This window comes from Chaetodon trifascialis, chromosome 14 (assembly GCF_039877785.1).
Source record: "Chaetodon trifascialis isolate fChaTrf1 chromosome 14, fChaTrf1.hap1, whole genome shotgun sequence".
Lineage (NCBI taxonomy): Eukaryota > Metazoa > Chordata > Actinopteri > Chaetodontiformes > Chaetodontidae > Chaetodon > Chaetodon trifascialis.
The window spans coordinates 2,633,360-2,656,508 of record NC_092069.1 but is presented as its reverse complement, the minus strand read 5'-3'; the positions used below and the strand labels follow the sequence as shown (position 1 = coordinate 2,656,508).

Below are 23,149 nucleotides of genomic sequence, written 5' to 3'. Positions count from 1 at the left end.
GTGTTTCTTGGCCCAAACAAATCTCTTCTGCTTGTTGCCTCTCCTTAGCAGTGGTTTCCTAGCAGCTATTTGACCATGAAGGCCTGATTCGCGCAGGCACACCTATGAAGTGAAAACCATTTCAGGTGACTACCTCTTCAAGCTCATCGAGAGAATGCAAAGAGTGTGCAAAGTAGTAATCAGAGCAACGATTACTTACGATGTAAATACTCATGAAAATAAAGAAAACGCATTGAATGAGAAGATGTGTCCAAACATTTGGCCTGTACTGTATATATAAATCAATCGATTAAAATATTTAATTGCAATTAATCTCATGAATGTCATAGTTAACTTGTGATTAATCGCAAATTATCGCACATTTTTATCTATTCTAAATGTCACTTGAATTATCATTTTAATACTGTTATCAACATGGAAAAGTGGATAGGCTTTGTGCAAATGTTTTTTAATTGAAAACAACAACGTGTAGTGTTATATTTCACACTAACATTCTCACTTTGAGCAGTCATTCACATTTGAATGAATCAAATCTCACACAATTTAACACTGTCAATAAACAGATGACAAAAAAATAAATACTTGGTTGCAAAAAAGCCCCTTCAACAACCCTTTTTATGGGATCAAAACAGGGTGATCCAAAATAAAGTTACAAAGTGCACATCATTGTAAACTAGGACTCAGGCTATAGTGCAGTTAAACCATGACTTAAACTTTCCTTTCTTAAGTTTCCTTTGATCATAATAGCACCCATATGCCTCTGTCGAAAGCCATCCACTGTCGCCTGGCTTTGACAAGGAGGTGGCGGAGAATTCGCATTAGCTGTGTTCGGCGTTTCGCACTTGACATCCACACAAACCGGTAGCCTACTTTTTTACAGCTAGCGAGCAGGCAAGACCAAACATGTGCCTGGGGCGTGCCTATTGTTTTGTTTCCCGTTTCCTGTAGTTTTTCTTACATTACTAGCCATGGTCACGGCTTATAAAAAACTTCACTAGGTCACAAAGAACGTTAATCTCGCGATAAAAAATTCACGCTGTTAAAATTGATTTGCATTAATATGCGGTATTTTTGATAGCACTAATCTATCTATCTATCTATCTATCTATCTATCTATCTATCTATCTATCTATCTATCTATCTATCTATCGATAGATATCATTGATAGATATCTCTCTCTCCCTCTCTCTCTCACTCTCTCTAGATAGATAGATAGATAGATAGATAGATAGATAGATAGATAGATAGATAGATAGATAGATAGATAGATAGATTTGAAATGGTACAAGTAGGTGACAGTTTCACAGACTGAAAATAACATGAAAAAAACTCAATCTTAACACCGAACTAAACCTAAAAAGTATTTCTTTCTAGAATAATTTGCAATGCTCATAATAGCTTACAATAGATATATTAGCATTAGTGTATGTGTTGTCAATAATGAACAAGAAATATGAGCAGTCAAAGTATCCCACTCACTACATGCTGTATCTTCTAAAAGTCCTAATTGAAATACACTTTACCAATGAGCAAGCTTGACCGAGTATATGCATCCAAATTTTCAGTGTAAGGCAACACACACACCTGCGTTATTAATCCCACACTGTGGGGATTGGCTGTTCATGGTTAGAAGCATAGAATGCACAGGGCTCATTATCTCCTGATTATCAATGTCTCCTCAAGGTTAGCAAGAGTACACACCTCTGTAGAGCAGTGAAACCTGATTAGCTGATTATCATACTACTTCCATTATGTCCTCATAATTCATTACCCATTGAGTGAAGTTCATCATCTCTCACAAGAAACATTGATCCCTCCACACAGACAAACTCATGCATACATTGCACACACACACACACACTAAAACTGCCATTTCATATCATCACGAAATGAACAAAGCTAAAGAAGGTCCAGACACTAGTGTCATATCATTATAATTCACAGCTGGCTTCATGAGGTCAGTATTATTGTTCCAAAGTAACTAATTCTCATAATCTGTAATCATTTGACTTAACAACCATCAGCAATACAGTCACATTAAGATTCATGGTGTCAGTTCTCTCAGTCAGAATGGTTATGCTGCCTCATGGTGCATGCTGCCACTAGATAAGCTGAAATGTTTAAAACAGTTTAGATTTTTGTCCACACTACGGATATTAAGACCAAAGTTGGCAATGTCAACCAGCCAGTCTGTTCATCCAACTAAAGCTTGAAATAGCTGAAACCTACAAAGACTGGACAAACCTTTTTTTTTTTCAATGAAAGTCAATCTAAGATGAATTCCTAATAAAACTGTAATAATTTCATACAAAATTGATCCCAGTTGACCCTTGCTCAAGTGCATGCTTTCTTCTCTCTCAGAGTGATAAGTTTGGCTGTACTATTTACATGTTAGCTATGGGTAAAGAAAGTTTTTGCACTGTGGTTTTTTGGTATTTTATAGAATTTCTTATTCAGTTAAAAAGAGCAAGGGTGGAAGTTGACTGTGAGCTGGAGAAATATACAGCTAGCTTGGAGGAAGATGGGGCTGAGCTGGGATGGGTGGTAGGGATGGAATCTGAGGAAGACAAGGAATTATCTGAAGACTCAATATTATCTGCAAGATGAAACTGAGAGTGCAAGGGAATTTTTCACTCCCTGTACAAGCAGTTCTGTTACTCGCCCCATGGATAAAAGTTAAAATCAGGATGAAGGAACAAGGCACGCTAAATTTAGGGTGTAGGCCTACCAGAATTAGTGACTTAGTCACTCTTGGTATGAACAATATCCTTGGTTGGACTCTTCACCCAGCAAAGATACATGATGATTTCTGTTATGCGTCAACATTTTGTGCCCATGCGGTGGAGACCAGTTTCGTACATTCAGGTTGTAAAAACTGGAGAAAAGCTGTTAAATCACTTGAACACAATGAAAGCATTCCCCATAAACAAGATATGGAAGCCTGGACTAAATTTAAGGTATGGGCAAAAAGTGGCTCAAGCATTTTAATAAAGCTGAGTGGTGGTCATTGTACAAGAAAAAGAATTTGCACATTTGTAGTAACTGAGTCAAAGTTTAGAGCTTGTCAAACAATTGGTCAGTAAAGACACCATGAGGATGTACACAGCACAAAGTTAGCTGAGGGGTTGACAACACTGAATATGTGCACCACGACATTTAGGATGAGCACACTGTTATTATGGTGCATGATACAGGAGCAAGAAACTGATGAATTTTAAAAGGCACTTCGCTTTGATAACTGAAGGTAAGAAGGTGAACTGAAGGTTACCTTCGGGTAACTGAAGGTTTGATAACAAATGACACAAAAAAACTAACAAAAAAAAAAAAAGCAAATCTAAATTGCTGTGTTACCAGAATAATAATGGCAACTGTAGTGTCATGTGGTGTTCAATTGGTTCTGCCAAGAAGTGCTACAAGCACTTTACATCCACTGCCATACACACAGGTTGAACCTGGTTTTAGTTTATTGTATGCACATTTGAAAAGCCACTTGTGTTTTGCAATCATGCAATAACTGTACCATTTCTTCTCAGGATCAGTCAAGAAGCAGACAAAACTTGAGCTTAATGCAAAGGTAGTTGAACTGATAATGTCGTCAGACAAGAAGTGTACCTTCCAGCATTCTACTCTGTTCATGTCAATAAACACAACAGAGAAAACTGTCCCTGCTGTTTGTGCCACTTGTCAGATGCTCCTAGGGCCACAGAAGCAAGATCAGTGATGGGATTCATTGACGGACATTATGCTAAGGTCTCTTGGGGCTCCAAGCAAGAAATCCCTGAGGCCCCAACCCCACCCTTGCACACTGCAAAAATTTGGTTTTTGCACACATAAATGCCCAATTTCTGGGACATCTGAGATTAATACTGAAAAAATAGATTAGTGGCTCTCAAAGTGAGGTCCAGGGACCAACAGAGGTCCCTGAAAGCCCAGGCCTATCAATAAACGTTGCTGTAAATAAGTGGCTGGCGCCCCCCTAGTGGCCTGGGGCTCCAAGCAACTGCCTGGCTTGCCTGTCCGCAAGCCCCGCCCCTGCCAGTGATTTGGTTGCTTCTGTAGTTGACACACTCAACTCTACTTGAATGCTGCCAGGCAGAAGCTTCTGAATAGTGTGCATCACTTGGCATTGCGATGCATTGCCCAAAGGTGAGAAAAAAACAAACAGCCTGGCCATATGCAAGACTTTGTTGTGCACTTTGGGATCCAGAGAGTCTTTGGCAACATCACATGACTATTGCGACCACTGTTACTATCCAGTGATTGATGGATTGATTAATGCACTAATCAGAAGGTTTTTGGCAGAATATTGTGTAATATTCTAACAGGAACAACTGCCCTGAACACCAAGAGCAACTTGGATGGAGAAAATTTTGCAAGTGACAATAATCTGTTTGCTGGACTTCACTGATCAAAGCACCTTATTGAAAGAAAATGACAGAATAGGATTATTGTCAACACCATGTGTGATGCACTTGTGTTACTAAGGCCATATCAGGAGGCTTTTCCAGACTAATACAAGCAGTCATGTAACTCTTTGGCACTGCCTGTTCCATCAGCTGTTAACAAACTGACCTTTTCATGCCTATGTCAGCTGAAGACATGCCCAAGGAACAGGCATAGTGATGGGAGAGCCAGCAAACTGGCTCTGCTGACAAGAACTGGACATTGAGGCTGTGACTGACAGTCACAAAAACAGATGTATTGTTCTTGAGTACACATTTCTTTAAACTATTAGCATATTAGTATTATTCTTTGGACAATTTTTGTATTGTGTCATTTCCCATATGCTTAATGTGTAACCGTTGGTAACGATAATAAGCCATGGTGCCGGTTGGTGCAGTTTGACCTGGTGTGGAAGTTGTAGTTCACCGTGTGTCTATTCTTGTCAGTGGTGGTGCCATTCCATCGAATATCATGGTCATCTGGTGGTTGTTAAGAATGTTTGAACTTTGTAAACTGTTTATTTACTCGTCCATCTTCCATCGAGCAACATGTGACAAGTGACACTGCCAGTGCCAAATATCAAATGTGTTGAAAAAAATCTTTATGGAAACAACTGGCAGTGATTTGATCTGAAGATTTAAATTTAGAATATTTACACTACATTTACAGTATCAAAGTTCAACACAAGTGTCAACACCAACAGACCTTGACTGAAACTGACCAGTTCCAACTTAGACCCATGAGTTATTTTGCCCAGATCAAATTCATTCTCAATGCTTTCTAAACATTTTAGTGAGTATCAGCTCTCAGGCTGCATTATAGTTCCTTTCTTTAACATTTATTCAGTCAGAGTTCAGGGATATGACTTGCACTTCAGTAGCCCAGTTGATGTCAATGTCGATCATTGTTGCTACAAATAGGCACTGCCAAGCTCAGGGCCACACTACTATGCTGCCTTTTTGGATTTGGGTACATGAGTGTGTGTTTGGACAGAGGGAACTCCTGGTGGGCAGTGCACTGCTATTGAACAACTGCTGGACCAGTGAGGGGCTAGACTTGGGTATTCCAGTCCAGAAATACCTGAAAAGCTCTTACCATGGGGCTGCACAGTACAAGATGTATTATGGGCTCACGTCTGTTCAAAAATGATGTATGTTTTGGTTCAGGAATGATCTGGTTCGGCTGCAGTATTACTGAAAGCTGAAATGTCATAGTCAAACATGAAAAGATCTATGATGTATTGCAAATATCAACCATGTTTAATCTGAAAAGATTCTCTCTAGAGGCACTTTCATTGGTCCAGGACAGCATTAGGGGTGACCAGATGTGTATTCTGGTTAGCATCTTTGGAATTTGAACACAACAGCTGCATAAGCTAGTGGGGTGGCCCTCTGATAAAATCTTCGTATCAATCTGTATCAAAGTTTACCTTGTCTTTTTAGACTGTGTTGAAATACTAGTCAATCACAGCATTATAATAAGAAAATAAAAACAAAAACATGCAAGCAGATACATATCATGAATTCCATCCAATCTCTCCACTCTCATGTTTTGACAAGGCAGCAAAATAATAGGGGGGGGGGGGCAAGCTTGGCCAAAGTGCCAACTTGAGAGAAATATGCCAATGATGTACTGTGTATGTCTCACAGTGCTGACACAGTGCCATGCCATTGTTCCGATGGCCCATAATTTGGATTCCCTGTGTTATTTTTTCTTGAGTTCATAGTGAGCTGAATGACAGCCTGACTTCTTTCTTAGAGGGGATACCATCTCTTAATGGAATGATCAGTGCATCTCACAGGCACAGAGGTGGAACCTCAGAGGGGGAACTAAGAGTGAAGACTTTTAGCGGGCTATGTACATACTGACAGAGCTCAAAGTATTTCTATCTAATGAAAATATCTCCAGAATAACTTCTTTTCGAAAACTAACATTTGGTAACACGCATCTTGAACAGTTTATTTCTGCCGTGTTTAAGTAGAATGTTAAGATTGATTTGTAGATGTTACATTTTTGTCATCACATCTCTTTTCTTTTTTTCATAAAAATGATCAATCAAACTATTAAATGAGTCCAAAATATATATTTAATGGCAACTTGGAACATCAGCCTTCAGAAGCACTATCATTTACATTGTATCAGTTCGTAGACCCGGCAAAAAATATGTAACTAATATTTAACAGAAAAAGCAGGAAGAAGAACAGTAGACATGTAAGGACATGGGGAACAAATTAAGAGTGTGGTTTGTCAGTGCTCCGCTTTCTCTGTTTTGCCTGGCCTTTTTGTTTGTTTGTTTGTTTGTTTGTTTGTTTGTTTGTTTGTTTGTTTGCCACTGCTGTTTCTGGCATATGATTTCTGCCAGCACGGGACACAGCATAGCATGGCACTCCATCAACAGCTCCGGTGTGAACGACTTGCCAATAGTCGTTTTGGTCTGAATCACACAACAGGGTGTTACTGTGTTGTATTTTGTACATCCCTCCTGTTACATTTAGATAGTATATTTTGTCGCAATACTTTTCAGCCTCTTACCTGCTGTCATTTCCTCTCATCTGTTTACACTCCACAGAGTATACAAATTACAATATTTTTACTCTTATGATTAGTCCTACTTACCTATAAAAATAGCTACATGATGTGTCCTGTTCCTCTGGTGGGACCTAAATAAATTATGAAAAAAATAACTCCAGTGATGTCATAAGCATAATCTCATCTTGGTCACAGAGACTAGATTTTTTAACAGACTGCCTTCATTATGAACTGTGGGCATGGAGTCTGAAAGACATGAGCATTTACCAGGCTTGTTAGGCATGTCCAAGAAGAGTGAGTTTTTTTTTTTTTTTTACAAGATAGGTTTCTAAGAGGTTTTAATAACTATGAATACATTATTTGTATGTATGCACAGATCGTGTGCTCTCAACAGATATTAAAATCATATATATATATACACACACACAGGCACATTACATTGTTAAATATTGTTATTTTGCAGGCTTAAAGAGATATGGACAGTAGTTTGTGTTACTCCCCTTTCTTTTTGTGGCACCATTCTTAGACACTTAATAATAACATAATAGTAATAATAGTCATAATTTGAACATAACAATATAATATTTGACTCACCAGTTTAAGTGCTGAAATCTGTTAATGTGCTGCATTAACATAACTAGACTCAAATACTTTGGAGCTAGTGAAACAATCAGAGAGGTGATTAAATAGGATATAAGCAAGCCACTCACCAAAATTAAATTAAGAAATTTCACTCCTGTTGCTTTCCCTAATTGAATAGTATATGTGTATATCTGAGATCACCAGATCTGAAATTAATTTGGTAATTAATTCTCATTATCATCCTAATAATGGCCCACATTATCAAACTAAAGTTGTCCTTTGAAGCAAACCACCATCTTTCAACAAAAATCACACAAAAAACATTTCCAGGGTGAAACCCAATAATCCATACATGAAGCCTGAAACAGCAGTATTGTTTTGTTCTCAAACACCTGCTTAAACCAAGAGGGAAAGCCTCTCCAGGGTTCACAAGAACAACATTTCACCTTGATTCTACATGGCCCAAGGCATACCCATCCACCCACCCCCCTCTGTCACTGATGCTGGGCTATCCCTGCCAACACTCGGTCAAGCGCAGAAAACACAACTGTCCAAGCACCTCAACTACCAACCCCCAACATGCCTGTTCTTCTCCACCCTAAAACCATCTTAACATTACTGATCCAGTTCACTGGATTTTCTGCTTTACTTTAGAGGGCAATTTTAGTAACTATTACATGAACCTCTATAGCAAGAGGATTACACACACACAAAACACCATTTATGAGCATCTGTCATTGGTGGCAGCTCAGTAAGGGTTCAACACCCATGTTCATTCATCCCTGCTCAAACAAACTTTTGTTCCATTGCCAAGAAAGACCAGTAAATAGAAAATGCATGAATGACACAGACCCACTTACAGTTTTATAATGAATTGTATATTAAGTTAAAGAACTTGATCTAAGCCTGATATGTGTAAAAATTAGGGCTGTCAGTTTAACGCGTTAATTAGATTAATTAATTACGCTGCAAATTAACGCGCTATAAAAATTAACGCAATTAATCATGAGTGGCAAGTCAATGCGCAAGCATTTTAAATTTGGCCCTTTGAGTGACCCGTAGGCTGCAGCGGCAGGTCGCATCCTACCTGCGCCACTAGTCAAAAGCAGGGTGACAACAGACATGGATGCGACACCGGAGAGCGAGGCAAGCCTACTTGGACCTTTGAACGGCAAGTTTATTTATAAAAAGAACAAAGACGGGACTATTAACAAGAACGCAGTGATTTGTACCTTGTGTAAAAAAGAATTTTCCTATCACCATAGCAGCTCCAGCCTGAATTATCATTTAAACGCTAAACATGTAGTTGCTGCTAGTGCCGCTAGTGCTACCGTGAGCTCACTCCGCCAACCCACACTTGCTGAGTTAGGAAAATGAATGAGCAAAGCCACAACAGAAAAACTGACAAACTCAATCGCAAAGTGGGTTGCTGCTGATTGCAGGCCGATTTCAATCGTGGAAGACGAGGGCCTAAAAGAGGCGTTTCAGATAGCGTCATCTGACTCTAATTTCCAGCTACCGTCGAGAACTACAGTGATGAAAAGAATTCACCAGCTGTAATGTGAATGTCAGTGAATTGTAATGTCCTAGAATTCAAATTCTTTATTTGGGGACCTTTAGCAGATATGAGATTAAAATGCGATTAATTAGATTAATTAATTACAAATCCTGTAATTAATTACATTAATTTTTTTAATCGCCTGACAGCATTAGTAAAAATGCATATATATATATAAATGAAACTCAGTCTTTAGGCCAACATGTACAAAAAGTATTTGAGGTGTTCAGGAGAGACGGAGTTTTGTACATCTTCAATGCCATGACAAATGCAAATCATGTAAATAAAGTACAACTGTGGGTAGACAAGACAACATTAAGAAAGCGAGTATGAACAGAAATGTAGGTCATAAAAATTTATAAGATTGGAAACTGGTAGTGATTTTGTGATTTTAGAAAGAAGAGAGGTCAGGTAAAGGCACAAAAGAGGAAAAGAGTAATTAGAGAGTGAATGAGGAGTGAAAATGAAAACATCAGAGCCAGCAGGGAAGGCAAAGCACTGACAGAGATTACAGAAGTAGAGGGGCAGATCAACCAGGAGAATAAGTAGAGAGAGAAACACAGTCTTAACAAAAAGAAATCTCACTGTAAACAATGAAAGATGCATTGTGTTTAGGCCCATGACAATGAAATGTGACTGCTCGACGTCAGAGATAGTTTCCTATTATCCTCTTCTTTGTTTATCTGCCACCCTGCCACTAGTGAGCCACCATGCAAACAGAGCCAGAATGGAGCCTCTTGTCTGCCTAACAGGAGGCAACAGGGAGTCTGATGCCTAATAATGTCCATCTCACTCAAGGATTAAACACAGCAACAAGGAAGACAGACAGGTGGTGGGGGGAGAGGAACCTCCAGGAGCTTACACAAGCTCTGTTCTGTGATTGGGGGAAATCATTGCAGTTGTACACAGCAGGCTGCGACCAATTACAGCTTCTCAACATCCAAAGACAAATGTCTGTATTGGAGGTGCCAACACTGTCTACTAGCACCTGCCAGGACCTTCGAATTCCCCATTTTCGTACTGATTCTGTTTTGTGCTTGTCAACCACAATATGGTACCAGACTGTTCCTATGAATCTGCACTTAACATTTACACTGCATTATTGTGGTCTCATTAGGTAGATCACAAATGTAGTCTGAAGTGGTAATCAAAGCATCTGAGAGATCACTGTAAGTTTCTGTCTGTCTGAAACACTGTAGCGTTTCTATACATTATTGCTTCTTGTTTTTCCTTACAGCGACATATTTTTCTATTTAAGAAACCTGATGGTAGTTGGTGTCTCTCCATCATCACTTTGAAACAAAATAAAGCAATATAAGCCATGACAATGATAGATATTAATTTCAGATGGAAATGAAACTATTTCTGCTCTACTACTTTAATAGTTAAGGGCTAATTTCTCATATTTGAATGGAGTTTATTCCACCTTTATACTTGTGCCAGCAGCTGTACAACATTGGTGTGTGCATCCTTACCCACTATGCACAGAGCAGAAATTTTCTATATATATGAGTCATTAATTGCTATTCCTGTGAAATTAGCCTACAACGCCTATCCAAAGCACATCCAAAGTAAAGTGAAAGCTGTTCTTGAGCCATTTGGAGTACATGCATGGTTTTGGACCTTTTAAAGGTAAGACTCCTCTATTCCCTAGCAGTCAAAATCACTTATTGGCATGTAAGTTTGAACACACTGAAGTCGAATATTTGTATTTCTACCTTTTGCAAACAGTTCATTATATCTGGGCCTTATTAACTGGAAAACACAATTACACCACAGCATGAACCCTTGCCCTACTCATGTTCAATTAAACTGATAACAATACCACAGAAAATTAATACATTTACATATGTTTTTCTCAAGTTTTCTAATTATTTTATTTATATTCAAACAATATATATTTAGGTCATCTATATTCATGTGTTGGGTATCTACATTCATTTTTCGGCTTTTTTTTTTTTTTTTCAACTTTATTTATTGTGACTTTACTATGTTCCTCATTTCAAACCCTGTGTAATATCCCTATTTGCACTGAATTCTTTGATTTAGCTGTAAATTACTCTTTTTGCACTTTAATTGGCTATATGAAGTACCAGTTACCAGCCTAATTGGTTGCAAGTGGCTCAGTCTTTACACAAAAGAAAAGAACGAGGCCCTTTCTTTCAGCAGTGACTCTTGTTGGCATTTTATTGGCTGTAGAGATTAAATGCTAGATCCTCATTGGTCAAGTGAGGTGTCAATCAAAAGGTCAGCGTTTAGCGGCCATCTTGAGACCAACATCTCACCTATGCGTGCATGCTTCCTGGAGTTAATGGAGGAAACATAGAAGATTAGCTCATCACCAACTAATTTTGAAATGATGGAAAAGCTTTCCTTGGATTATTATAGTGTTTTGGACTAAATGTTTTACTGGATTGGATAATCTGGACCTTTGCCAATGCAACAAGACTGATTTTTTGTGTGTTATTGATTGGTCTTCACAGGTGAGTTACTTCAATTTTCTAATCAGTTGTTTGTTTGTTGTTGGTAATTGATTGTACCTGCTCTTGTGACTGAACATTAAAATGGTGGTGGAGAATCGCATCTTTCCGATCATATCTTTATGGATTCAGTACAAACCTAAATGTAGTGTTTGTGTCAATAAACAGGCAGACCATTTAACACTTGAGTGTTAAGGGTCAAGACCCTTCAGCCTTGCCTTAAAGTTTAAGCTCACGTTTTCAGGCCATCAGCTCTTAAGTGGGGCAAGTCAAGTCCATACAGTCGAGTCATAAAGTCGAGTCACATGTCCTCATCTTTGAGGACAACTTGAGTCGGACTCAAGTCGCAAGAAATCCTACAGATTTGATTTTTTGATTTTTGATTTTTTCTCCTGTACAGCAAGTGAGCTTTCTGATATTTATCCACATCACACTAAGTTGAAGTCACACATGCACTTCCTGAGCAAAGCATGATCAGCATCTGCTATCGCCAGGCCTACAGTAAGGTTCACACACACACACACAAGTAGCTCCTTCAGTGGGCAGTTTTAGTGAGCTACCCTCCTACATCACTGACCTGTGTAGCAGTCTCGGGGCAGTTTTTTGGTTTGTCTGCATCAGCATAAATGAACCAAACTAAATGCACCTACATTTTTCACACCACAACAAACATGTTAGGTGTGAACATTGCTTTAGTTAATTGATTGTCGATTATTTTAAAAATCCTGTTCTGTCACTGCTTCCATCAGCCAGTGGTAAGAATGAATTCTAAATGCTGTCATTTGAACTCAGCTTATGTGAACATTAGCAATGAGTAGAAACTCTGACTTACAAAGAGAGGGTGGAGAGGCTTGTTCTTGTGAAAACTAATACACAGTGACTGCTGTTTACTTTGTATCACAAAACTGTCTCACAGTATCCCTGCATACACTGTACAGCATTATAACAAATTAAAAAACACACACAGTAAGAAAACACAAAGTGACACACTCTCTTTTCTCCTTCTCCTTCAATTAAGGTTGTCTTAATTACTCACTTAATCTAGCACCCTTGGTGAGAAACCATTACAGAGAAGACACTGAACGCACACAAGCAAACACATTAGAGCTCTCAAACACTCACAGAGCAAGCGTCGCTTTTCATAGAGGCGGAAAAGGAAAGATTTTGAAAAAGCTGTACCTTTGCTTTTAGCTAGAGGAGCAGGAGGAGGCAGACATAGAACAGAGGATCCACAGCCAAGAGAGCCGGGCAGGGAGGAAGAAGAAGAGAAGTCATAAGTTTAAGTCCTAGCAGACAAAAAACATATCAGTGTACACTGTGTATGAATACATGTAATGAGGCAAATCAATGTACAGTGGCAACTACAATCGCAACTGTACATCACAAAATCTTTCAGCATGCAGCCATATCAGGTATTAAAGCACGCTGAGTGTCACAACCACACTGCACACAAGGAGATCTACAAAAAGCCAGAGAGCATTAACTATAGAAATGGTGGAGTTGTGAGAAAAAGATGTTTCATCAATTCATTTCATTTTTTGGGATGATAATTTTGCATAAAATATTGGCATAGGCTGCACATAATACCTACAAAAAAGGCACTCCATTCTGCCTTTGAATAATCTTCAGAGATTACAAGGGAACAATATATATCTAAAAATGTCTTTTTCCATCTTTCTTGTCTTTTTGAAATACTTTGTTTATTTTTGAATAATTACTTTTTCATCTTTATATTGAAATTCTGAAATAAATCTACCATTTAATGCTGTTAAAAATGTAATGTAAAGGTATCTATCAGCATTCATGCAATGTTTGTATAATAGGAAGAACAAGAAAATCTTCTTTTCCAATTTGGGAGTGTTTATTATTCCACAGTGGTTATCCCTGCTGTTTGGTTGTCATACCATGTGAAAAACCTAAATTAGCTACATATATATATATTAGTTACATATCGGTAGCAGTTTATTAACAAGTGAAGCCAGATACAAACAGTTCAAATTTGCCAAATTAGTAATGTAACTGTCACTGGTGAATGTTTTGTTGCTATTTTAGCAAGAGGTCGACACTTAGTTCTTTTCAGCCCCCCAAGTCCTCCAAATAGTGAAGAAATATGTTTTTGGTCCATGCCCTCCACAGTGACATATACAGTACATCTAAGCATTTCCTGATTTGATGCCACTAGTGACAGGATGGCATCACCATTTCAAAAACAGTTGACTGATCTTACAATGCTACGGTAAATGTTTGTTTAGGTTTAGAAGAAAAATACCTTGCTTGAGTTTAGGGAAGGATCATGGTTTGGCTTAAAATAAGCGCTTAGTTAAGGTTAGAAAAACATCACCGTTTGGGTTCAAATTGCTATCCTTTCTGTACAGTCAATGTATAATAATTGCACTTGACTTCCACCTTTGCTCCCAATAGCAGTGGTGAAAGAAGTAGTCAAAACCTTTACTTAAGTACCTTTACTTAACCTTTACTAAAAGTGCAAATACAATAATGTAAAATACCTCTCTTGCTTTAAATTGAGATCAGTAATTTAGCCAGAAAACAGTCGAACAGTCCAAGAAATGTCAAATAGTTGTCTTAAACTGTTTTGACCAAATCTGTAGTTACTGCATTTTGGCTTTGTAGGGCACTACAGCAGAATGATTTTCACTATATATATAGAACCATGCACTTCATATATATTCCACACAAACACTAAAACATGCAGCTCCAAACTAGAATCATAATGAAAACAAAGACATGATACAGAAGAGGTAAAGAGAAGCATACCTTGTTCTGCCATCATATGTGCAAGGCCTTGAGAAGATAAGAGGTATAAAAGACAGGGAAGGGAAAGAGGGAAAGAGAACACTTGAGAAAAGAGAACACAGTTTCAATACTCTTTAGTATTGTGATGATACATGTTTTTCCAAGGGGGAAGCATGACATCAGAACACACAAACAGATGACACAAAGCTTCCTGTGGCTAAGCAGGAAGCTTCTTCATGAGAAATACCAGCATGACAATAGCAGTGACAGCCTGCTAAAACACATTTAACCTCATCTCTACCCATTAGTGCTAGAAGTGGGTGCTGAGGGACTTTTCATTTGTCATGTGATTTACTAAGTCATGTACTAAAATGAGAGTTTATAAATTTATTAAGGTTCAATTCACATCTCAGTCAGTTGTCCAGCTGTAATAGATGTTTGAGCTGAATACAAAACTGCAACTGCAACACACTTCGTTTATTTTCCTCTACAACAGGCCACAGAAGAATAATTATGCACATTTCTAATTTCAATTAGTGGAAAAACTTGAAATATTGCATAGAAGGTTTGCACATATATATATTTGCATGTGTGTGTGTGTGTGTGTGTGTGTGTGTGTGTGGACAGAGAGAGAGAGAGAGAGAGAGAGAGAGAGAGAGAGAGAGAGAGAGAGAGAGAGAGAGAGAGAGAGAGAGAGAGCAGTCAATCTACCTTTATGATGGAAAGGCTCATCAGAGGCCTCCTATTGCAGAATAACAAAGCCCGTACTATGTTTGTATTGTCCTGCCCTGTCTGGATCTGCAGTTAGGTCTGTACAAATAATTGCTAAGGTTGTCATATATTTACTTTTTTTTTTTTTCATTAAAACTCACCTGGCATATTGTTGATGACCTCTGAAATAGAAGGAAACAGAGAAAACAAGCAAACAAAGCCAGCATTAGAAACACTCTTCTTACTTGCATGTTGACTGTCATGCAAATGATTATACACTTCATAGTCCACACAGAGGGCTGGCTGTGGGTGCAGTCATGTGTACGTCCTTAACAAAGTAGAATATTTTAGCAGTGAAGAGTTAAACCATCATTCAGTCCCACTGGATGACATTCAAAGAGAAATGTCCAATATAAAGAAAAATGCATCTCTTCCCTCCATGAAGAAACACTGTTGACACATTTTTTTCTCTTTGCTATCTTGCAGTACAGACATGTTACCTCATTAAATCAGCACTGTCAGTTGCTGTTGCTAAATCATAAAGGCATACACAAAACCGACTAAGAATCCAAAATGTAAAAAATAAAGTTCATCCATAAGTGATCATTGTGACCTTTGTTGACGAAGTCCAAGGACAGAAATAAACATTACATTCTGCATTCCACACACTTAAGACTAAAATGTTGTGACTAATAATTGTGACTGACATACTCATAATTTTGCAATTCTTGGAGGCACTGCAGTCATGGGGCAAAGTGTGCAGTCTGTTAAAGCCATGGGGCCACTAAGACCAAAAATCCACCCTGACCCTGGAGACCATGAATATCCACAACAAAACTCTTGGAAACAAAATCAAGTGTGAATTTTGACCTGAGGGTGGCATTAGATGAAATGTCAAAGACATACTCTCTGAACAGTGTCCATTTCTAATCGAAGCCATACACTCATTATACTGTCAATATCACACTCTGAAAAAATGAACAAGATAGCAGTTATGCCATATAGATAACTGACAGCCAGCCTTGCCTGAAAAATGGAAGAGGGAATGTGATTGAAAGTCATTAAAGAAACTATTGGTTTGCAGATGCTATATTTCAAATCATAATGGATATAAAAATATTGAGACAATCTACCTGTTCCATCGATTTTGAAAAAATTATATGTATGTATGAAACAAGTACAGATTTCAGCAGTTCAGTTTAAAATACATACAAAACTCTGAACACAAATGAATGTTACCAGGGTCTTCAATAGAGGGCAATGTGCAGATTTTTTTTAATGACAATTAATAATAATTAACTCACACATTAAGAAAAAATGTTATGTTATGTTATGTTTGGCAGTTCAGAAAGACCCAAATGCAGGACACTCAGGCAGATGGGACATTGGCAAAAAACAAAACCACAGGCACAGACAGGAAACAAAGGCAGGACAAGTGTACAAACACAAGACAAGAGAACAGATGCAGACAACCTGACCACAGAAAGAGGGAAAACACACTGACTAAATACAGAAGAAGAACAGGTGAAACTAATCTACAATCACAATGGTGGGAAAGAGAAAAGACAGGAAGATGGTTTAAAGTAGTGGAATATAGAGGCATAATAGGAAGGATGACATGTAAGGGTGGCCGGAAACATGGTAAACATTCCCTCCAGATGTTTTAAAATACATATAAAATAATGTACTTTGAATAATAATTTGTATATGATATCCTGTTTCTTTTCTTGGTTTTACAATTCTTTTGCTCTTTTCTTTATTATTAATATCTGCAACTTAAGGCTGTTTCTTTTTATATTCCCTTTATATATATTCCTTCTCGTTCTTTCTTTCTAATTTTATTCTAATCTATAATTCTATTTTGTATGGAGCAGTGCTACAAAAAACAATTTCCCCTCAGGGATCAATAAAGGAACGCTGATTCTGATTCTGATAAGGTTTTTACACACAAAAGAAAAGTTTAATTATCTTACTAAAACCCTTAAAATGACATCTACTCCTCCCTCATTTCAAATTCCAGAATATATCAATGTATTATCATTTTTTATTTCCAAATTTGTAGGACAGAAGATGTCTCCTGCTTCAGTGAAAAGTCAGTTCTCAGAGTTGGTGCACTCATAGGCATTGGACCAGGACTGGCTTTGAAACTATTTGTGTGTCACTCATCGTGCTCGTATGCCCGCCCTAGATGAGTGTGAAAAACAGCTTTCTAGTGTCAAACTCTGCACATACATCAGTTTACAAAGTGAAGAAGAAGAGGAAAAACTAATTTTTGAGTAGAAGAGGACAAACAATAACCTACAGCTACACACCGACTTTAAATCTGTCCTTAAACAGCATAACAGTAGGAATATTGCTAACCTGTGACAAGTGTAACCAATGTAGGTATTTAGCCACATGGTAAAACCTGACTGTAGATTGAAAAGAGGTGTTGATAAACAGATGAAATCAACTTAATCAACTTAATCAACATATCTGAATGTATTTTGACTCTTCTTTTCTCCAGCATTTTTATTATTTTCTATACAATTACAATAATTACAGACACCAAAGTAGCCAAAATTGTCAGGACATCCTCTGGGAACCATAAACACTGATGACAATTTCTGACTGTCAAGTGTGCTGCAGACTTCAAGACAATACCTAAACATTTGGACAAATCAGTGAGTTTACATTTCCCTCCAAAGGCCACAACACCTTAGACTTAGACTTAGACTTAGACTTAGACTTAGACTTAGACTTAGACTTAGACGGTTTCTTTATTGATCCCAATTTCCTGGTTTCATCAAAACCATTGCCATTCTTTGATTATTGCTATATACAGTATGTGGTCTTATTTAGTTGGGCCACTCACAGAAATGATGTTGCTGGAAAATGAAGTCAGTCAGCATTAGATATTAGTTCATTTTCACTGAGGACTTATGTCAGCTGTGCTGGAATGAATTGGTCAAATCATCATCTGGAAGCGGAAAGCTCTGTTTGTGTGTGTGTGTGTGTGTGTGTGTGTGTGTGTGTGTGTGTGTGTGTGTGTGTGTGTGTGTGTGTGTGTGTGTGTGTGTGTGTGTGTGTGAGAGAGAGATAATCTTGTCAAAGCTTCTATTCCTCTGTGTCCTTTTTGAGCCAGTTGATTTATTTGAGATTTCAATAGCATTGAACTCGATACCAATGCCAACAGAAATGCAACACTCTTGACAGAGAGAGATTAGGGTATGATGAAGTGTGTATGTGCATTCACACACATATGCTGTCTTTCATTTATAAACCATTGTAGTGAGGGCATTTCTGCATTGTGAGGACAGAACATTATTCACTACTTCAATGGACTATTTCAAGATTTAAACTTGATTTTAAAGGTCAGGTTTGAGTTTAGCTTAGGAGAGGGTAAGGGTACAGGCTGGAGTTAGGCATTTTGTTGTGATGGTTAAGGTTAAGAGGCAGGGAATGCATTGTCAGTGAGTGGCCAAACAAGGGCAGAAAGGCAAACGTGTGTGTGTAGGGGAGAGACAGAAACTGAGAAATAGATGAAGAGTGACAGGAAGGAGTGTGTGTAATCTCCTACAGTGACATGTCTTATTGTGACATCAAATTGTGCCATCCTATCATCAGACTGATTTGTCAATGTCAATGAGTCATGAGTCACATGAGCTCCAAATGCATATGAAAATACATAATCTGTAAATGTGAAGTCTTTATTTACAATAGCCCTATAATACTTACTGTAGAATAGCTCCTAGATAACTCAGTATTACTCTACTGGACTTTGTTTTGTTCTTGTTGCTTTGATGATCACACACAACTAAAACTCAGAAACTGGTGGGCAGTATTTTTGTCAAACAAACAGATAAATCAAATTACAAAATTCAGTTTCAAGGGCTGAATTTTAGTGATTTTTGGTCATGTACAACTCATGCCTATGCCTGTCCATCTCCAGGTTGAGAAGCGAGGGTGACAATAAAGAAGAACAGAAGAAGAAACATGCTTTTTATTATCACACATAGTTAATTGCCCACAGCGAAAATCGAACCTGGGACCTTCTAACTGTGAGGTGACAGTGTTACCACCGTTCCACCGTGGCACCCTAAATGTTCTTTTTAATCCCACAAGTTTAAAATATAAACTCTGAGCTCTCCTCCCACTGTGAAAAAGGCTCAGGATCACAGGAGAATCCAGTGTGACTCTGGGTTTTGTTTCCTCCAAAAGCTCCGGTTCTGCTCCTCCACAGCTTCCTGGTACTCAGCAGCTGTTTGTCAGCAAGCTGCAGCTCTATACATCTGCTCTGCCCGGTCTTCCCCACACAGTGCTCTGCAAAGCCCAACCATACTGCAGATTTTTTGCTTGTTGAGCATAATCGCACTGTGAAACTGTGTGAAAACACCTAAAGACTCCCTAATTAATACTTTGATCATGTTTGTTCAGTCAGTAAAAACAAAATATAAAAGTGATTACTTGCTTGAACTATTGGATGATTGGTAAATTTGTTGAAACTCATTATTGTGGTCAATGTAAACATTGGTTAAATTCTCACTTTCTACAGGATATGCATAACTTCACTATGGTCAAGGTCAGGGACAAATGGTGGCTATAGTAAATAAAAAGGCAAATTTATTTGCTGTCATGGGAACTCGACTCCAGCCCCCTGTATGAAAGTTAGATATGCTATTCTACCTCAGAATATTGACACTGATTTGCAGATTGGATATACAAATTGCGCAGAATTGTTCAATATGGAGGAGGTTTTTTTTTCACTCACACAGCACCAAGTTGCTTGCTAGGAAAATGTTTAAGTGTTTGACTGAACAACCAACGCTATATTTTTCCTGCTGAAGACAGATTTGTATGTACAGACTAAATGCCCCATATAGTAGAACAACAGAAGGGATACTTCTAACCATTGGGGACTGAATAGATAAAAAGAAGAAACAACAGCCCACTGCACAAAGGGGCGTCCATACGACGTCTTTTTAAAGTTATTTTTGGACGTCTAATTCGTGTCATCTGAAGGTGCAGAACGTTACTCCAGACGACGTCTTTTTTAGACGTCTCTTGAACGTCGATTTGTGACGTCCATAGTACGTCCATATGGGAGCTATTCCTAGTCCTAATGTGGTCTTTGGGAGACGTCTTTTTTACGTCCAAATGTGGTCCTTGTTGATGTCTTTTCTACGTCAAATTATTACCCATTTTAGACATTGATTTTATACTGTGCTGCTTCTAGTTTCTATGCATAACTGTAGTGCCATTGTAGAAGGTGGCATACTGTTCCAGGTTATTTTCCTATTGCTTAATTTGAATCTATCACCAGCAGATGGTAACTGGAAATGCATAAAGGCATCCAGTTAAAACCTGCTGATAAGCCAAATGAAGGTACAGTAAAATTAACAGGTACAGGAAACTGTTTCCTACCTTGTGGACTTAAGACTACAGTCAGGTTAACAATAAATCACAATCCAATCCTTTTTTTTTTTTTTTTTTTTTTTTTTATTACAATTTTTATTGTAAAAATATGCAAACATTTCCACAGCATACTTTAAATCAGGCGTGTCAAACTCATTCCACAAAGGGCCGTGTGGCTGCAGGTTTTTCCTCCAACCAATCAAGAGCACACAGTCTGACCAATCAGCTGTCTGAAGACTGAGATCAGCTAATGAAATGAGTCAAGTCTGGTGTGCTGCTGCTTGGTTGGAAAGAAAACCTTCAGCCACTCGGCCCTTTGTGGAATGAGTTTGACATGCCTGCTTTAAATGGTATTGCAAAGATATAAACACAGAAAGCCCGCCCCTCCAATCCTTTAACATTTGCACAACATGCTTTAAATGCTATTGCAAAGATACAAACATAGCAGAGCATGAAAGCCGGGAAGCCCGCATAGAACATGAATCAGCCCTGGGTGACCGGGAAGCCCCCCCCCCCCCCCCCATCCTTTGGGGTGCATGCTTCAAATGGTCAGCAGCATGTTGCCGTATGAGTTCCTGAGTTGCGTCATTATCAAACTTCATTACTCCATCTGCACAAGTAGAAAAAGACAAATGATAAGAAATATGCACAAACTGCATTCATACACCAAATCATCTTTGTAACGACAATCGGTTTGAAGTAGATTAAAACGGCAAACGCTTTATATGCATAAATGAACATATTAACTAGAAGCTCGATGGCTGACAACTTACCTGCAATTTATGCCTGTTGGAGACGTCCACAATCCACAGCCAGCGCGCGTTTTGCTTTCACAATACTCTTCTTCTTCTTCTTCTTCTTCTTCTTCTTCTTCTTCTTCTTCTTCTTCAGGTTTTATAGCGGCACAATACCTGGGCCGATGGGAGCGGCTCTTGAGTTGCACGTTAATTGGAGTGACGCATGCCTCAGCCAATCAAAATGGCATTGACCCTTCTTCTTCTTCTTCAGTTCTAACGCGGTTAATTTTTTTTCCCTACACCTCACAGAATAACACTAGAAAAACAGGAAAATGTAAACAATCAAAATATTACTTATATTTGTTTTACCCTTTTAGGCCTAAGCATTGATCACTAAAATAATCATACGGTATTATTATATTATAATAATAATAATAATAATTATTATTATCATCATCATCATCATTATTAGGCCTATACTACACTTGTCTTAGACGTCCTGAAAAGTGACCCATCCCGACGTCCAAATGTTCAACTCCATATGAATGTAAAAATTTAGTCATAATTAGACATCCAAATGTTCAACTGTATGTAGACGTCGAAATTGGGTCATAATAAGACGTCCAAATACCTAACCTATTTTGGACGTCGAGAATAGGTCCATAATTGGTCTTGGACGGACGGACGCAAGACATGATCTGGACGTCCATACGACGTCCAATGTTTAAGGGGAGAGAGAGAGCAGATTGACAAATTCATCTTTCAGTTCTCTCTCTCACTCCACTTTGACTTTCTGACTAATCCATCATTCAAAACTCTCTCTCTCTTTCTCTCTCTCTCTGTCTCCTGGTGATCATCTGTATACTCTCCCTCCTGCTCTATCATTATTTTGTTCTCTATCTTGACCTACTTCCATGACAATTTACCATCAGGTTTGTGAGCCATCAGGATTTTTTGTGTGTGTGAGAGAGAGACAGAGAGAGAGAGAGAGAGAGAGACATACAAACACATACATATTTAATATGTTAGCCACCACCAAACCAAGCAAACACTCACAGGTACAATTCTCAGCAGCAGACTAGCCAGCACTTAACTCAATGCAATTACTGCAGGGGGAATCAGGGGGCTTAGAAACATTTTTTCTTGGGTTATGAATGTAGTAAATCTATATTCTCTAGCTCTCCTCAGAAATTCCTCCTAAAATAAAATTCAAACATATCACCATTTTCGGGGTGACTCAGTGGTGCTTTGACAAACTTATTTATTCATCAGTGGACATATAATCTAGGGTATGAGTATGAGAGTATAACTCTCTCTTTTAATTCAATACCCAAAAGGTGAGGCAAGGATAGCAGGGGATTAGAGCTCAAAGTGGATTACTTAAAGGGATGATTCATGATGTGTTGGATAAAGTGGGAAAGCGCGATGATTAATGAGGTCTTTCAAAATTCTACATTCTCTCATCACTGCTGGCTTAACTGATTGTTTCCTGCATGTTATTAACATGGCAGGTAAACCAGTACATGGAATTTACATATGTACACACACACACACACACACACACACACACACACACACACACACACACACACACACACAGTCTTGCTTCCATCACTTCTGGGGATATTGCATAGTCTTACATTAATTTCATGGAGATGTAACCTTTACCCAAACCTAACCGTATCCACCGAACCCTTAGCCTATCCTTAACCCAATTCTTCACCGTAAATTTTCATGATTTATGTTATGGGGACCTGCGTTTTGTCCTCATAAGGAAAGAAAGTCCCACAATGTGACTGTGTAAACAGATTAATGTCCCCACAATGTAAATAATGTATGCGCACCAGCCCCAACAAACACACACTTGTGACAGGTTAAAGGATTGAGTCACTGCAGTGAGTGCTTGGTTATTGCTGTTTTCATCATCATCACTGTAACCGCCATAACCTCCTTGCTGACTG

General features: G+C 38.4%; 1 protein-coding gene across 6 annotated transcripts in view; it reads right to left on the bottom strand.

Annotated features, from left to right (window-relative positions):
- The window catches only part of nrxn3a (neurexin 3a), a 311,431-nt gene that overhangs the window by 263,998 nt on the left and 24,284 nt on the right, over window positions 1-23,149 (bottom strand). For 3 of the 6 annotated variants that reach the window (XR_011603028.1, XM_070978856.1, XM_070978857.1), the window contains exons 3-5: window positions 15,219-15,239; window positions 14,368-14,394; window positions 12,715-12,783 (exon numbers count right to left, since the gene is read on the bottom strand). Coding sequence is in view for 5 of the 6 variants with exons in the window: in XM_070978856.1 (XP_070834957.1) it covers window positions 12,715-12,783; window positions 14,368-14,394; window positions 15,219-15,239 (117 nt within the window). In the remaining variant the exon portion in view is untranslated. Of the gene's footprint in view, window positions 1-12,714; window positions 12,784-14,357; window positions 14,395-15,218; window positions 15,240-23,149 lie in introns of all 6 variants that reach the window. The other 3 variants (XM_070978859.1, XM_070978860.1, XM_070978858.1) reach the window with 2 other exon arrangements.